Source organism: Heloderma suspectum, chromosome 3 (genome assembly GCF_057233095.1).
Source record: "Heloderma suspectum isolate Gila_16-S chromosome 3, 16-S_ref, whole genome shotgun sequence".
Classification (NCBI taxonomy): domain Eukaryota; kingdom Metazoa; phylum Chordata; class Lepidosauria; order Squamata; family Helodermatidae; genus Heloderma; species Heloderma suspectum.
Genome location: NC_139460.1, coordinates 206,216,313 through 206,234,462, shown reverse-complemented (window position 1 = coordinate 206,234,462; position 18,150 = coordinate 206,216,313). Strand labels below are relative to the sequence as shown.

Sequence of the window (18,150 nt, the reverse complement as noted above, 5' to 3'; positions counted from 1 at the left end):
AGTCTTACCTAGTAGTAGCTGCACCAACAATTATTTTATTTCCCACAATGCCCTTGAGTGACACTACACTGGAGGCATTGTGGGAAATTAAAATGGTGATTTGCAGACCTAGGCCATCACAGAGGATCCAGGGCATTTACAAGTATCAGGGGGCCCTACAAGAGCCCTTAGTCCCTCATAGTTGCCCAAGGATGTCAGGTGCTGATACCAGGCCTGTGTATTGAGTGGTTGAGGGTTCTTGCTTTCATGTCCTGCTTGTGAGCTTTCTAGAAGCATCTTGCTGGCTATCACTTAAAAACAGGATGCTGGATTAGACAGACCCTTGGTCAGATACAGCAGGGCTCTTGATACGTTCTGTATGTGTACATTGCAGTACTCATCCAGGCCCCATTGAACGGGTTCGATGTATCTTTTCATGTGTACGGGACTGTGTATCAACATCTAGATGCACAAGTTGTTAGACACGACTAATTGTCCACAGTTTGCACTCAACTGGGCCTTTTTGTTTTTATTAAAAGTAAAAATAAAAATGAAATGTACGCATGCCATTGAATCATTGTGGAGACTTTTTTTTAAATGGTGCCATTTTTCATGTGTGTGTTTGTTTTTGTCTTTTGTAGCCCTGACCAATGTAGAGATTCTATTACCTCATATCTCAAAGGAGAAGCAGGAAAACTGGAAACCAATGGAAGCTACTCAGAATCTGCAGCAGAAGCAAAGACTAAGCCTTTTGCTCAGGAGTCTGTGAACAGTCTAGGAAAGCAGAGTGACAAAGAAACTGTGAAACCAAAAATGCAAAGTTTGGTCCGAACTGAGCAGCAAATGATCTCATTAACATCGCATCAGAAATCTTTGCTAGAGGCTAGCAAGCCAGCAGTTGATGCGCCTAAAACCTCTGTGCCTGTCAGCGTGAGAAAGACAAGCTGGAATACTTCCGACGACAGCAAGCCAAGACCAAAAGCCCAGGAAGAGGAGGGAGCGGCAGCACCCGAACAAAAGGTATGACTTCTCAAACACTCCCCCACCCCCCCTAAAGATAGAGATGGTATAATGCTAAGTTGGCTAAATAGGGATGATCTAGTATCTATTTTTTCAACCCTGCCAGGGAGCATGTGGATGCGGAGGGCTGAAAAAGGGAGATCAAGGAGGATTGGGAAGGGCCTCTACTGAGAACCTGGCCTTTGCCCCTAAATTGTCTGGGTTTGGAACAACCCCCCAAAACCTGTCTGTAATGAGGGTTGTGCATGCATGCTTGCCCTCTGCCGACAGTAGAGACCAGCATGCAGGTGCAACCTGTGGCTGGCTGTGGCTGCAAGTTGGGTACCTGAAGGGAAGCCCTCGCAGTGAATTTGGGGGTCACCTTTAGCCTGAAACCCATTGCGGAGCCTGGGCAAGGGATCTCAGAAGCCCAGTGCCCCATCTGGAGAACACCAGTCATGGTGTCAGCCCCTGCCTGCTCCAGGGCCCTGTTTCGCACCGTGTTCCACAGACCCATCAGAAAAGGGGACCCTGAGGAAGCCAAGTGCTCTGACCCTAAAAGTTGGGAATTGCAGTGACATTCTCCCCAAGAACCCCCTGCCTGCTAGGTGGGGAGTTCACAGGAGGAGGAGGAGGGCAAACAATGCCCTCATCTATCTGCTGTACCCTCCACCATGAGTTCCTTGTGAGCCTCTTCTTGTTCATGTTATTCCTGTTAATATTCTTCAGAATCCTGTGGCCCCATGTGTGACTTCTACAAACCGCTGTTCACAGAACAGGAGCCAGCCTCTGTTCCCATGCCCTTCCTCTTTCTGTCTCTAGCCCTGAACGATCTCAGGGCTAACCAGGACCCTCACCTTAGCCTGAGTTTGAAACCACAGTTCAAAGTGGAGTTTTGAACTCTGCTTAAGATTAAGAGGGCACCTGGTTAGTGTACTCTTAATCATGGTTAGGAGGACCAGAGAAAGGGGAGGGAATGGGAATATATAATTCTGAGACTGGCTCCTGATTTACAAACAGTACTTTGCTGATGTACTGGTAAACCATGCATGAGGCCAACAAGGGAACAGAAGGAGAAATCTGCCCTGGAGGTGGGAAAGGAGCACATATTCCTGAGGGTTCCTCCCTGCTTATAAACCATAGTTTGTAGGGAGCTAGCCAGTGTTAGGGCTTCCCCAGGCCTGTACAAACCTGTGCTGGGTTTGAAATCCTTTTCAGGCAGTTCTGCATGCAGAATGCATGCCTAAGCTGTGTCTGCAGCAGTGTGTCCCAAATTCAGTGATAACTTATCCTGAGAGCAAGATTGTGCTCACTCCCATTACGTAAACTAATGTTGGGAATAACCATTTTCCCCCTCTGTTCCTGCTCAGATTCATGTTTATCTTATAAATGAGCTGGTAAAATGTACTAAAAACTGCATTTATCAGGAGTTTAGTGACAGTGACAGTGACATTGAGATTCAGTGTGATTCAAGCTCAGATGAAGAACAGAGAATAACTACACGAGTTTATCGGCGGCGTTTCATTCTGAAGGTATCACTTGGCTGTAGTATTGGCATGGAATTAGTCTTGGACTGAAGTGCTAATAGCATTGTTCACTGTAGAGTCTCTTTTGGTGTGGTATGTATTTCATGAGTGACAGTTGCTCCTTGCATAATCTTGAGACTTGTGTTGAGAAACAACCCAAATGCACGATGAGTTGTTTCTCATAATCCCACTGTGTGCTGCATGGCCACGTCTCTCTAGGTGCGTGAAGACAAAATATATGTGAAGACAGCTGGATATAGAGAAATTAAACTGCAACAATAGCATTTTCACAGCTATGACCATTACAGCTTGTCCAATAGCAATGCTGAAAGAGAGAGATTATCTTGATTTCTCTTTTTATTAACATTATTCTCAACTGTCTACATCAAGGGTGGGCCATTGCAAACACACACAAGCATATACTACTGTGTAACCCAGGAGTCAAGAATGAACTGAAAAGTTCTTGACCTATGGCCTATCACAGCAGCACCTGTGTGTATTTGTGATGATCTTCCCAAGTGATTTAGGTGAACAACAATGTGGCTAAAAAGAGAGATTGGAATACTTCATTCCAATCTGTGTGTTGCTTACAGGTCAAATCATAACAGGCATGGCTGTGAAACTGCTATTGATCCAGTCTGAAAGTAATTTCAGGTACATTTCCTCTTTTATTTAGCTCCTTTATGAAGGTATCTCTAAGGAAGCTGCCCTGTCTCTGAGGAGATGGGATCACATACGCATCCATGCTACAGATGCCTGTAAATGCATGCATAATTATGTGTACAGAATGTTAATTCTGTTTAGAGTCTTTCACAGAAAAGCACAGAATATCTTAATTAACATCAATCATATGAACAGCCCTTTAATTTGCCATAATGACTCGCCCAGGAACTCCCAGCAGATCCAAGGCTGAGGTGTCTTCCCATAGGTACTGATCTCACTCGGTTGTCATTGTATACCTTCTATTTAAAAAATCAGGCTGCCATGTGTTGGTCATATTGATTCCTTGAATGCCTGGTATTGGGTGCCTTGCATGATTGCATTTCAGATATTAACATAATACATATTTAAAACAAATACAAAAACTAGCTATTTAGCTTCAGCCAAAATCTGTAAATATTTCAGTACATCTACATCGCCTAATGTGAATTAGGGAGATTGCCAATGAAGTACATAGTTTGCCTATTTTTAAGACTGGTTATGGTTTTGTAGATATGGACCCATTAGCGCAAGAAACCAATGTCAGTGTTTCCATGTATCCATACCTACATTAGTATTTTTAAAAAGGAACAGAAGTACACACTGGAGCATTGGATCTTGCACAGGACCATTATTCCCTATATTGGGGCCAGACCACATTCCCTGGATTGGTGCAACGGCTGCTGCCATGGGCATGGCAGTGTCACAGCTGTGCTGAACAACAGCCCTTTGTTGTGGGGAGGCATCCATGGTATCATAATCAGAGCAATAGCCAGTTGGTGCCGGACCACCTCAAGGTAACTCACTTACCTAGCATAGAGTATTGCTTCAGCTGTAATAACCTAACCCATAAGCCAGACACAGATATGCTGACCCTCTTCTGATGCTCTTGGTATAACCATGTTCATGCTCACGTGCACTGATATGGCTGCAAGTCCTTCCAGCTGCAATATTTCTCTTACAGCAACGACTTGGGTGCACCATGAGTATAAATAACACCACCAGGCATGAACTGAAATATCCGGAGGCCCTGTTTAATCCCCTACCAATGATTTTCAAACCATGTTCCAGAAAATCCTAAGGCATCCCCAAAACTTTCTCAGGTGCCCCTCAATCAGAAGATCAGTAAAGGCAGAGGTGCTTCCTTGTAGGATAGAGATATTCCTTGTAAGATAAGGTGAGAAACAACAATAGGTTGTTTCTCACCTATTGATCTTCCCTTTTAATGCAAAGTTGCAGTGATGTATTGGGTGTATTCTAGGGTATGCTGTGTCACTTAGTGAATTCCAGTTGGTCTGTGCGCGTCACACCACGTGGGTTTATTATGCATCCCAGAGCATTTCCCTGAATCGTTGGGAACATGCAGCATTTCTAGGCCAAACCTTGTTGTGAAATGGATTCTCTGATAGAAAGGCAGCAGAAGAAAGGAATCAGTCCAGTCATCTTGTGGAGGAATGTTCTATTTACTGACCCCTGTACATTGTGAAATGTTCAGTTATTTTAAAACAGCCATGTGAGCCTAGAGCTGTAGATGAGACAGATTATTTTAAAATAATCATAACATGATAACTCATGCTCAAAGCTAGTGTGGTCTCACTATTGGCAGCTATGCCTTCCCTTGGATCCTTCAGGACACACAGTTTCCCCAAGAGACAAAAGTATGGCTGCCTCACTTCTCAGGCTCCAAACCAAGTTGTACATTCCTGTGTAATGGGTAGATGGGTTTTGGTCAAATCAAATAGGCTTGAATTCAGCAGGGATTAGGCTGCCTCCCTCTCAGAGGGAGACAGCCTAATTCCTAATTCTCCTCCCTGCTTCCCCTTAACCTCTCCCTTATATGGGCTACCCTTGGCCCTGCCTTCTCCAGCTCCCAAACCAGTAGAAGCAGGAACACTTGGCACAGAAGGCTAGGACGGAAGGCAGAACCAGCTTGCCTTTCAGCTCAGAGGTGGGAATGCTGGTGTCACTGCAGGGAACATACCTCGAAACTCTGAAGACAGAGGCAAGAGACCCCAGGGGCTGATTGAAAAGAGGGACCAGGCAGGAGCTCTGCAATTGCAACCTGACCCTGTGCCACATCCAGGCGCATTTGGATCCTGTTTTGTCTAAACTGCTTTTATCCAATGTTGTAGCTTCGTAGAATTGGTCTGTTTCACCAAGGGGGTGTCTCCATGAGTGATTTACTACAAGCCAGCTGCGTTTGGAGGTCGTTAGGGATATATGATGTCATGGCCATCCAGCAGCCACCCCAGAGCTTATCAGGGAAAAACTGAATTTCCTGAGACTGCTTAAAGCCTGATCCTTTTCCTTAAGTCTGGTTCTCCTCAGTATAGTTGCTGCATGCCCGAACCCCCACATTTACCTCCGGTATGCTAGCCCTGCCCAGGGGTGTGCCTTACCCCTTGACCATGGTCAAGAGGTGTTTCCAGTGTGTTTCCCACCCCTGCACAAACCAATTAGTGTCTACTCAGAAGTAACTCCCATTATTCTCAATGAGGCTTGTTCCCTGAATGCGCACACCAGCATGTACAGAAATCCCCCTCAATTGAGAGCCAGTGTGGTGTAGTGGCTAGAGTGTTGGACTGGGAGCGAGGAGATCTGGGTTCTAGTCCCCACTCAGCCATGGCAGCTCACTGGGTGACTTTGGTCCAGTCACAGACTCTCAGCCCAACCTACCTCACAGGGTTGTTGTTGTGAGGCTAAAATGGAGAGGAGGATTATGTATGCCACCTTGGGTTCCTCAAAGAGGAAAAAAGGTGGGATATAAATGTAATAAATAAATAAATAAATTGAAATAGCAGTTTTTAAAGCACTAATTCCCTAAAGGCTTTAAAGCACTTTCGCCACAGCTGCACTTCTCTGTTGTTTGGTTTATTGCCCTTCAGAAGTAACTACTTCCACCTTCGATCACCGGATCCTGCGCAGCATTGAGTTAGAAAGGGGGCTGGTTTCCCATCCCTTCGTTTCGCCTTTGTTTTTCCCAGCACAAGCATATCTGTGTCTACTCAGAAGTAACTCCCATTGTGGTCAATTAAGCTTGTCCTTGAAATGCACACTCCCAGAGTTACTAGATCCCAGTGAATCAAAATAACACATTTAGGAGCCTTAATGTCACAAGTTTCGAGGCTTCGATTGATCACATCATCGGCTGATCCGGGCAGAAAGAACATGGTGTTCTTTGAGTGATTGTTCTTTAAGGGAGTAAATAATGCTGGGGAGCAGGGGTGAGGGAGAGAGGAGATTGTTCCCAGCATTATCAGTTTCAGGTGAAGGAGAACACTGTTCATTTAGAGATTGTTCTTTGAGTAAATAATGCAGGGGGGGGGGAGGAGGAGAGTGATTTATGTAGCAACACAAGAGGAAACCTCCTGGGATTTTATCAAAGGGGGGGAGAGCCTGGAGGAGGAGGGAGCCTCTCTTATTGGTGGAGCAGCCCCTGCCAGTCAGATGACATTCACTCCACCCCCCCCCCCAGAAGTATGTTCTGTGAATCGACTTTTAGTGGTGTGATACACTCACTCATGGAGCCCTGCACAGAGCAAAGTCGGCTCCTTGAAAAATTCAGGTAAGCCACGATTGGCGTCTCCTTCCATCTCCTTCCGTAGTTTTAGAGAAAGCCTCCAAGACTCCTGACTTAGCCCATCTGTCTGAAATCTGATTAACTTGGATGTCCCTCCAGTCCTTCAAATAAATAAAGCTTTATTGTGGTCCACTCAGTTTTGAGTTTCACCAAGTAGTGTGGCTATTCTTCTTGGTGCTTTGTGTTTCTGGTGTCACAAGCTCTGCCCCTAATGCAGAGTGGCACTGAAATCTCCCATTGATTTTATTAGGCCTTGGAAATTGAGAACTTTCTGGCTGAAGCTTCTACACAAGTTTCATATGGGAAGTACTGTTCTGCCCTCTGCATGAGCATTCAAGCTATATGACTGAGCCTGCAGAGAGTTCTTTCTTTTCTTTTTCTGTCTTTCCCCGTAATTTATGCAATTCATGACTAACGCTGAAATGCCGCCTTCCCCAACCTAGTGCCCTCCAGATGTGTTAGACTACAAATCTCATCATTCTCCAGCCAGCATGGCCATTGACAATTCTGGCTGGGGATGTGGTAGTTGTAGTCAAACACATCTGGAGAGCCCCAGGTTGGGGAAGGCTGCTTAAATGTCTCTCCAAAAGCAGACATTGTAGTCTATCTGCTCCTGTCAGGGCCTTGATAAAGGCTTTTGCTTGTTAAAGTTCATGCAACATCTGTAAGGGGCCACAGCAAGTTTGGTCTTTGTTTTCAGTCAAGATAGTCAGAAAGATCAGCCCACACTGCAGGGCTTTTTACTTTCTGGTTCTGAGAGCAGCTCACTTAGGCCAGAGTGACTGGCTTCTGAACACATGGTACTGCTCTCTTGGGGCATGTGTCCCGCTCTCCCGTGTTCTACTTTTGAATGCATGTGTCCCGCTCTCCCGTGTTAAAACAAAGACAAAACACCTCCTTTAATGTTGAATGTTAGGACATCAGAAAGAAGTTTTTGAGTGTATGCTTTTCTCCCAAATATTTTCATGTATACTACAGCAAAGTTTGTGCTTTTTTTTTAACATGTGGAGCAGTCGAATATGATACTTCAACTGTAGTATGAAATCATATAGTCCAAGAAGTGTTATTTCTGCATGCCAGAATTGGCCCAAAGCATCTTTCTATCTTTCTGCAGTTCATTTCCTTGTCCTTCAGAATGGCCAGTCAGCATTCCCAGGGCAGTTTAGAAAAGAATAAAAATAGAATCATGGAATCATAGTACTGGAAGGGATAATTTAGTCCACCCCGCTGCTCAATGCAGGCTCCGCACTGCAGAGTGTAGCTACAGCATCCCTAACCTCTGCCTAAATATCTCCAGTGAAGGAGAACCCACTACCTCCCAGGGTTCCACTGCTGAACAGCTGTTAGGAAATTTCTCCTAATGTTAAGCCAGAATCTGCTTCCCTGCAATTTCCACCTATTGTGTCTAGTCCTGTCCTGGGAAGCAACAGAAAACAAATAGCACATCATCTATAATGTAGCCTCTAAAGTAGCATCAGGCAAGGACTATTCAAAATGGAAAATATATGGCCCACACATAGGGGATTATGGGGTGGGGGGGGTCAAGGAGCCTCACTCTTTTGTCTGCTGGGAGGATCAGCAAGAAAGGGAAATAATCTTTTTTTAAAATTACTCTGTTGATTTCTACAGTATATCCATTTACAAAATATTTTTTTTTAAGTGAAGATAGAATCCTGTGCACACCTCCCTGGGAGTAAGCCCCATTGAACACAATAGGACTTATTCCTGAGTATACACACATAAGATCGTGTGTTAGTTTACCATTAAAGAAAGCCTGCTTTGAGGAAGAAATGTAACATGTGATTGAGAGGGGCCAGTACACTGGGGCTACTTTAGTACACATGCAGTAGCCCCAATGCGATCACCTCCAGTGGTGACATTTATTTTTGAGCTAGTGTCATCATGGAAATCAGGGGAGCTCTAGACACTCTACCCATGTGGAGATTTTTGAAGAAGAATACCCATTTTGCACAAGTAGCATTTCTGTGCTGTCATGGCCAGGCTGTGAGTCTCCAGCAACCCTCCCCGTTCCTGGAGGGAGGAGGTCATACGGGGGCTGCTTTTTGTATTTGATTAGCCCTTAATATGCTAAATGTATGACATGGCTCAGATCCAGAGAGGCCTGTGCATGCACAACAAGTGTTTCCACATGAGCACAGGTTGGCCAATGGAGGGATACTGACTATATAGATTAGTAAGACGTTGAATGTTCCACAGTGTGGAAATGGGGCATAATCTGTTTTGTCATAAATCACCAGTATCACTGTTTCTAACAAGTAAAATACAGCCTGGCATGGTTTTAATTGCTTGGAATGGTATTGAAAAGCCAACATTTGGGGAAATGGGTGACCATGGCTAATACTGTAACACATTCTTTAGGGTGAGGAAGCAAAAAACATTCCCGGTGAATCTATTACAGAAGAGCACTTTACTGATGAAGAAGGCAACATCATCACCCGAAAAGTAATCCTATCTTGCAGTTTCATTCTTCAGTCACAATTTTTGTATTCTGAGTGTTGACTCATTTTACGTCAACTTTGTCCTTTTGGATTTAGGCAGAAAATGTATCCATACTTGCTTTTCCTATATTACTCCTCACAGGTTACCCGAAAAGTATTAAGGCGTGTTGTTATCCCACATAAGAAAAAACATGGTGACATGGTAACTGAACCGTGGGGCAGGGTAGCACAAAAGGGTTGTGCTGTCTCTCTACAAACTAAGCTCTGCTGATTGGCTGGCAGCTTGCAGTTTAACATCAGTGTTGAGCAGTGAAAAGCAGAATGCTTGTGCTTTTGACAAGGTGTGCCGCTGAACTCAGAAAAGAAAAAAGCAGGAAGCATCAACAGCAGAGTTTGTTATTAACACTGCAATTTCAAACCATTGAGGCTGGATCTGAAAACGCTTTGCCATTCTCATACCTTACCATCCACTCCAGTTTCTTCTACATACCTGAGAGAGCAGGTTGGAGGGCTACACTGGCCTTTTTTTGCTCTAAGAAAGCCTTCTGTGGCTAAGGTTGCAATCCTGAGCAAAAGTACCTGGGAGGAGCCCCCCCTGCCCTCCCAGGAATACAGTAACATTTACTTCCTAGCAAATATACACTAGGATTGCACTGCAGGTGGCTGAATTTGCAAGCCCAACACAAGAGGTTTAGCCTTGCAGTCTAAAATGATGTCAGATTTGTGGACTTTTTTCCCTTTCTAGGACTACGTCCTTATTGTTACTCCACATTTTTCTTTACTCAGGTCCAGACTGCAGCCAACTTTCTAATAGTCTTGAAAACCTATACTTAAAAACGGAAAAAAGAGGGCAATCAAGCTTGTTAATCACCTGCCTTTTATGCAATTAATTAATTACACTTAAATAAGTTTGCACAATACCCAGATAGTAGTGCCCTTTTTGAGAAGTAATAAGTGAAAGGGGTATAAGATAACATTCAACTTAACACACAAAAGCTATTGTTCATTCTAAAAAGTAAGAAAATTTTAACTGTTTTCTTTTTTAAAATCTCAGTTACAGTAAACACACCAGAACCCAAATAGTTTTGAAAAAATAAACAAGAGTGCCCTTAAATTATAGCCACAATGATTAACATTAAATAAATATGTTTTATGTAAGTGGCTTTTAAACTTTGTATACTGTATTTTAATGTTTTTATCTCTAAACCACACAGAGAGCTTCGGCTATGGGGCGACATGAAAGCAACATATTCGTAACAGCCAAACTCATTGCATATGCAGACAACTAATTTCCAAACAGTTATTTTTAAATTAGCACAAAGCTCAGTAAAAATTCTCCCCCACCCACTTTTCAGACTAGGCTGATCATTTTCAGAGCCTGTGTTTCTGTATTAGCTCTGGACTTGTATTAAGAGAACAGTATCCCGCCTTTAGGTCTAGGAGACTTGCACTGTGTGTGTCAGTAAACGATTTTATTGCAGATGTGTTCCGCTTTGGCAAACATTTTTGCTGGCTCCCCCTCTTCTTTCCTCCGTTACTAATCTACTTAATTTGAAGCAGTGTTATTGTGAGCCCTCTTAAGAACAGGATGCTTTTGTTTCCAAAGGATCTGCTAACCTGGGGTGCCCAGCAAGGGGTATCAGTGAATCTGTCTTTCCAGAGGGGTGAAACACTCAGCCTTCTAAATGACATTAACGGAACTCAGGCTGTGATTTTTTTGAGATGATCACCCAGCTATGGCAGCACCCCAATTTAGCATGCGATTCATAATACCTTAGGGATGTGTTTCCTGTACAGAGGTGACAGTGCAAAACACAAAGCCTGTGTTTTGCAGCTCAGCAGAGTGGCTAAGACTGTAGTTTGTGTGTTTCTGCAATGAAGTGTTCAGATTTAACAGCTTTTTACTTACCCCATTACAGCTACATGGGACATTCTAGTATCAGTTTGATAGCAACCTCTGCCTGATTTCTGAATGTGCACCTTGTCTTTAAAGCAGGGAGAAGGGTATAAAGTGAAGATGAAGAAGGAAGTCCGGCATATGGAGAAGACAACATATTCGTAACAGCCAAACAGCAAATGGTCAGTTTGATACATAAACATTCTACTCGTAATACTCCACTCAAATATGGAGCCTTAGCAAGTAATATAAACCTTGGGGATGGTGCTTGCTGCCAAGCTCTCCTTACTGCTTACCAGGAGGTGATCACTGCATTTACCTCGCCTTTACATGTACTTGGGGTGACACGGCTGCTGTCACCCAACATGATGGGAGTCACTTGTATGTTATGTAAACACACAAACCAAACCAAACCATGTGGGGGGACGCTTTTATACATTCCCAGGAGTGACATGAAAGCATGCATGGAATGGGGGCCTAAGTGGCAGAAAGTCTATCTAGAAACAGTAGCTACAGATCAGTGATCATCTGCTGGAGGTGTACTTGCTGCAAACCTATAGTGTTACGTGGACAATGATGGCTATTCTCGTAGGGGTAATGCTGCAAACCATCTACATGCACAAAAGTGATCAGATCTCAGGATTCTGCCTGGTTCCACAGATCATCATAGGAAGCTGCCTTGTAGTGAGTCAGACCATTGGTCTATCTAGCCCAGTATTGTCGACACTGACTGGCAGCGGCTCTCCAGTGTTTCAGGCAGGGGTTTTTCCAGCCCTACCTGGAGTTGCCGGGGATTGAACCTGGGACTTTCTGCATGCAAAGCAGGTTCTCTGTTAGGGAGCTACAGCACCTCCCCAAAATCTGGAAGCCAGATTTTATCCTTATGCAAGTAAAGCACTGGAACTGTCATGCTGGGGTCATCAGGAACTGATTCTGGACAGTGCTGATGCCTAACAGCACGGGTGTTATTTTGAAGAATTAAAAGTCAATCTAGGAAAAATGGTTAATTAGAAGTGTAACTAATAAGCAACTTCTGGCAGTGACCACCTATCCCAACTCTTGTGGACCTAGAGAAAGAAAACACATTAAGGCTGCAGTCCTAAGCAATGCTTACTTGGACTTCTGTTTCAGATGTAAATGGAAGTGCCAACTTCTACACTGGCCCTGTTCCTTTTCTGGCATGGACATGACATGTTGAAGAAAGCTTAATCTGCTTAATTGCTGCTGTTAAAGGAAAGGAACAGGAGCAGAGCCAATAAAAAGGCCGAGTACATTTTAACACTAAAGAAATGGTGCATCCTCTACACAGACGCTTCCCTAGCTCAGCACTTCAGTTGCACATTGTAGCAATAAAACCTGCGCTTTAGCAATTCCCCTGGAACATACCCAGTGTTCACCATAGGAAGCCAGGAGCAGATGATGGGATGCAAAGGCGGCATATCCAGAGCTGATATAGCCTTGTGATTGAACTGAAACATATGTGCCCCAAACAGTTCTCTCCGAGTTGTTGTTGTTGAATATTTCCCAAACGTGCAAATGCTTGGCCAATATTTGATACCCAGCATCAGCATTTGACATCAAAGAAGATTTGGTTTCAGTGTTTAATATTAATTTGAAATTGTTATCGGCCAATAACAGCTGGCAGCTTTTGTCAGATACTTGTTAAAAACGTTTGATCTACAAAATTTAGTCATTTATTTAATCCAGTCAGGAAACTATCCCCCAAATAAGTGGCAATAACCAAACATGTCTAATTTTTAGATTAAAATATCTGTTTTGGACTCTTCATGTTGGAATCCAGAGACAAATCTTGAAAGATGTGGAATTTTGTCTAATTGTCAATATATTTCAGTTTTGTTCTAATTAAGAGCATGAACCAGGATTCAAAGTTCAGCTCATCCTGAGCATTCTGGCCGCTAGTAAGCAGCCTCAAGAACTCCCCCCCCCCCCGAATAATATGAGGATAATAAAGATACCAGATTAATTTGCAAGGTTGCTATAATGATGGCTCAGGTAATCTGTGTGAAGCACAATGTAAGTGCTAAATATTTTTATGACTTTTATTATTATAAAAAGGGGGTCAAATTTTGCAGCAGTTTAAGGTGAGGCAAGTTACCTTATCGACATGCCCCTTCCTAACAAAGATGCATTTCAGGTTCGACTGTGCCAGGCTAACATCACAAAAGCATACACTTTAGGTTCCTGTTGCAAGGATATTACACTGTTATTGCAGATTGCAGAGCAGTATTTAGGGCTGAAATGTCCACTGCTTTTCAAATGTGCATTTCTGATATTTGTACTCTTTTTTTATCTCTTTTTCCACTCCCCTCTCCCCTTTGACCCAAGACTGTGTGTGCTTTTACTGCCAGTATTCTAGAGAGAAACTCAAGGAAGAGAAAAATCATCAGGAATTATCAAGTCACTGATAAAAGCGTGTGTGCGTGCGTGTGTGTTTGCTGCTTCCACACATTAACCGCATGGTTTTCATGTGAAGAACAAAAACAAATTTAATTTAGCATGAGCCAGTTCTACAAGAGCATGGAAATTCACTTTCATTCACAGCATTGGAGAGTGTGCAATGGGGGACGATGTAGTGTATATGCAAGATGCCACTCTGGAACAGCTTCTTTGAAGCAATGCGATGCCATCGCAAAACAAAAGAATTCCTGTAGCAAGAGGGGGAAGTAACGACACTGAAAAAATGGTTCAAACCACAGAAAGACACTAAAATTCACTGAAATCCACAACAGCTCGCCTTATTTTTCTTGGACCCATACTGTCAGGGTAATAAAAATACTTATTTCTTTCTTTTTTTAAATCCCTAACATCGATAGTTTCACTGTAAATATATAACACTGTATAAATTCTAAGGAGAAGTAGAATAAATGTTGATAAGGCACTGCCTCGTAGCTCACAAACGGAATATTGCATTCACGTTGAACAGAAATCACTGTCTCAAACGGCTACACCTGCAGGGGTATTCTGGGTGTATCTTCACAGATTCTTGTATATTTAGCAATTATAATGTTTGTATATGCAAAAACACTAGCTTGATTTTAAAAAAAATCTTTAAAATCTGCTGCAATTTAATGATTCCTAAGATGAGGAATTCTGTAGTCCTGTGAAAAAAAAAACTTTTCTTCAGAGTACTAATATTTTGATGCATGCATTTCACCTTATTTTGATGAAATCTTTTCCAATTTTGCAAACACTAGAGCGCAACATGACAAATAAGATTCTGGGGGTGCAACCCACCAAGCACAGCTGCTGCGGGGCTCCCATTCATTTAAGCAGGGCATGCAGTGGGCTCTGGCACAAGCACCACTGAAAATGGACGGCAGTTGCAGAGCGGCAGCAGTGCCTGGTGGAGTGGGCCCTTTACCTGTAAACACAAAGCCCTTCATCTAATATTTGTTGCTGTTGCCATTTTTTTTAAATGGAAATGACCTAAACTTTAAAGCAATCATAACATATACAGTAGTTGCATTATGGGGAGGGGGGTGCTATCTGTTCTTGCTTTATACAAGGGGGAAATGCTTGCAGCTTTTAGAAGTGGGTTGGTGCTCTTGTAAGCACAAGTTTGGGATATTTAAAAAAAGAAATGAAGAGAAATTCTTAGCTAACAGACTGGCAGCACGCTGTAAAAATATTACTGTATTGTGTACTGGCTCTAAGATGTAGAATCTTTAAGTAAGCCAATCATCTGTAATCATCCTAGCAGTGTAATATTAGGTTGTTAAGGCTGCTGTGTTTTAAAGGGCATTTTTATTTGGGTTTTTGGTGAAATACTTTTAATTTGTTAATTATCTTCATATGAAAACAGAATTCATTGATAATAGCTCTAATTACATATGTATGAAGAAAAAACACAAACACTGGATGATCTAGTTGATTATTTAAGCATAAAATAAATTGTGTTAAAACTCTTCATTACATGTATATCGTGGAATTATTCATACTCTTACACAAACGGTGGGAGTAATGCATGTTGAAAATATGACTGTCAAGTTAACTATACACCTGAGTGAATCAGTGGGTGCCATGTGCTGTGGTCCCAAGTCACATTGTCCCCCAGCCTTTTTTTTCCCTCTGGAAAAAAAGTTCTTCCATCTGTCCTTTTTGCCTTCTTGCCTCATTTGCCCCGTTCACCCTGCGTACAACCACCTCTATCCCTTTCTTTCACTGGTTTCCTGCTTCTTTTCTTCCTTTTTTTTAATCAATTTTTTATTGTGAGTTTCAACAAAACAAAACAAACAAAACAAAAAATTGGAAGTATAACAACATGCTTTAAAGGCCTCTGTTTCAAATATTACAACATTCTAGAAAAAAAGGAAAAAAATAAACCAGAGGTCCATAGACATATCAGATACAGATGCCCAAACAGCGGCCCATTGATTAGGCAAAATAGGACATTCCAATTCCCTGTTCCATTCCTGCTGAATCATATTTATTCACTGATAATAAGTATTTATAAACATTAATTGTGGGTTGATATACCTGGTCAGCTTCAGTAAGTGTTTCCAGTGGCAAAGGGGACTCTAAGGCAGTAAAAGCAGCAGGACCAAATCTAGATTCTAACAAATATTTCAATTGCGAATACTGGCATTCTGCTGTAGCAGGCAAATTTATCTCACAAAGTTGAAAATGGCAAAAACATAATCAGCACCCAATAATTGATCTAGGGTAAAAATTGTCTTATCTGTCCAGGTCTGCCACAAACACGTTCCAATTTTAAAATCTGGATTTCCCCATAAAGTCAATTTGGCATGGGAAAATAGGTCAAACTGTAATTGGCATGACTTTATAAGCCACACATCTCTGACGACCAAGATTGTGGGAGGAGCTCTGTCTACCTTAATATACCAAGAATCTAATGCCAACCATTTGGAGAGAGGCTCCAAACAGGAAGATTCCAAAACTGACCAAGGTGGAAAATCAAATCTAAGTGGGAACAACCAAAATTTAGCACAGGCCAGCAGATAAGCCCGATGATAAATAGCAAGATCCAGAAAGCCAAATCCACCTTCTTTAATTGGAAGTTGCATCCTTTTCAGAGATATTCTTGGATATTCAGAAATTATCAGAGATAATTTGTGAAACAAAGCATTAAGTTTTCAGAAATATTTGCCCAGTATAAGCTTCTTTCCTTCCTTCTCCTTTCATAAGCCTCTAAGCTTTTCCTGACCCAGCTTCTCCTCTTGGCCTTGGCCTCTTCCACACCTTCTTTCTCAGGCTGCTTCCATTCCTCCTTCCTTACATACCCCTGCCATCTATATATTCCCTTTAACTTAGGACATCCTTCCCCAACCTGATGTGTCCTCCAGAAGTTTTGGGCATAAACTCCCATCAGCCCCAGCCATCATGGCCAGTGGTCAGAAGTGCTGGGAGGTGTCATCCAAAGGATCTGGAGGGCACCCTCTTCTTTCATTCCTATTCAGAGAATGCTACCAGTGGCTGATGGTACAATAACTCTCAAAGCTCCCTACTCAGCCCTTTGTGTTTTACTGTTGCAGCTCCTAGGGGAAAGTGATATTGGGGGAAAGTGATATTGGGGGGAAAGCTGTCTCCCAAGAGAAGGTTCTCGGGTTCCCCTGACACAGTCCATTCCCTTCCCCTCCTTTTCAAGATTCTTGATGGCAACTCTCCCCCACTTTCACTAGCAAACCACTTCTGGAAGGGAAAACACAGGCAGACTCACACAGAAAGTGGAACATTATTATAGCAGATTTCAAAAGAGTTGAGAATATGCGTCATTAATTCTTTGCTATGCGTATTTTGTTAGGTGCACAGCAAGATGGTGCTTAGGCGGTAGATAGGAAGCAAATATCATGGTGGAATTGTTCCCCTCCCTGCTCAAATAATCTTCCACCAACACCCCAGTGATCTTCCTGCTGTGGAAAATAATCGCTGTTTTAGACAACTGTCAATCAGCTACCTTCAAACCATGTGAAAATAATGTTATTAAAATTAAAGCTACCTATTTTTAAGAAAGTTGGAAGTTCAGCAGAAAATCAACACCAAACTACAGACGTGGGATACCAAAAAATGTCAAGAGAACAGTTGCTAGATCTCCACCCTCCTCCCCCTTAAGAAAATGTAATGTCAATATACAAACTGTACTACTTTAGTGACTAAAGTACTTTTTTCATCAGGACACAAATGTGTGCAGTACCAGCACTGGTTTGCGGTCATAATACTTATGTATTCTGTTAACACTGGATTAGTTCACTCATGAATTTTAATTACTTAATCTCTTGATCACTGAATACCTGAAGACTTTCAGCAAAATGTGTGAACTGTCTTCCTTTGAAAGGTATTGTTTCTGAGCTGACCTATGCAAGTTATCACTTTGGTTATTGGCACAGTATAAAGCATTCATTTCATCAACACAAAAACTAACCCAACAATGTTAATTTCGTTTTGCAGGTGACAATTATCTGGGTGGCATAGTGTACTAGTCTGGAACAAGACATGACAGGAGACATGTGGCTGAATTTCTTCCTCTCTCCCCTGGCTATGTCTGGTAATACAAAGCATATAATGAGACATCACCAGTGCACTGAACCATTTCCATCCCCCCACCCCCCGCCCAAGTGGCAGCTCATAAAGCAGGGCGGGGGGGACGGACCCTTACAGTGCACAGGTGTCACTTCATGCATTTTGTAGTAGCAGACATTACCAGTGCATCGAGGAGGAGGAGATGTGAGGCTGCAGTTTTTGATGGCAGCCATGTGTCAATACTCATACCTTGTTTTAGCCCTAGAGCATTTCTACATGAGGCTTTTATGGCACACTGGTGATTGGTTACTCATGGAAGTTTGTGTGTTCTTTACACAATGTTATCAACCTCCAGGGTATCTCCCATGCTTTCTGATCTTTACCCAGTTTTAAAATGATCAGGGATAATGCAGTAATAAATGTCATCCTGCTTTATTGGCTGTGTGAAATTGTGCAGTTTCACTATATCACAGTGCCATCTAGTGGCTGTATAGTAAAACATGTAGAACTTGC

At 42.6% G+C, this 18,150-nt stretch overlaps 1 protein-coding gene across 1 annotated transcript in view; it reads left to right on the top strand.

The window, feature by feature from the left end:
- ANK3 (ankyrin 3) overlaps positions 1–15,462 on the top strand; it is a 320,808-nt gene extending 305,346 nt beyond the window's left edge. The window contains exons 42-47 of the mRNA XM_084845353.1: positions 621–999; positions 2,349–2,510; positions 9,163–9,246; positions 9,385–9,444; positions 11,239–11,321; positions 13,486–15,462. Of these exons, the coding sequence (XP_084701479.1) occupies positions 621–999; positions 2,349–2,510; positions 9,163–9,246; positions 9,385–9,444; positions 11,239–11,304 (751 nt within the window). The 3' untranslated portion in view covers positions 11,305–11,321; positions 13,486–15,462. The remainder of the gene's footprint in view (positions 1–620; positions 1,000–2,348; positions 2,511–9,162; positions 9,247–9,384; positions 9,445–11,238; positions 11,322–13,485) is intronic.
- Positions 15,463–18,150: the final 2,688 nt, after the last annotated feature.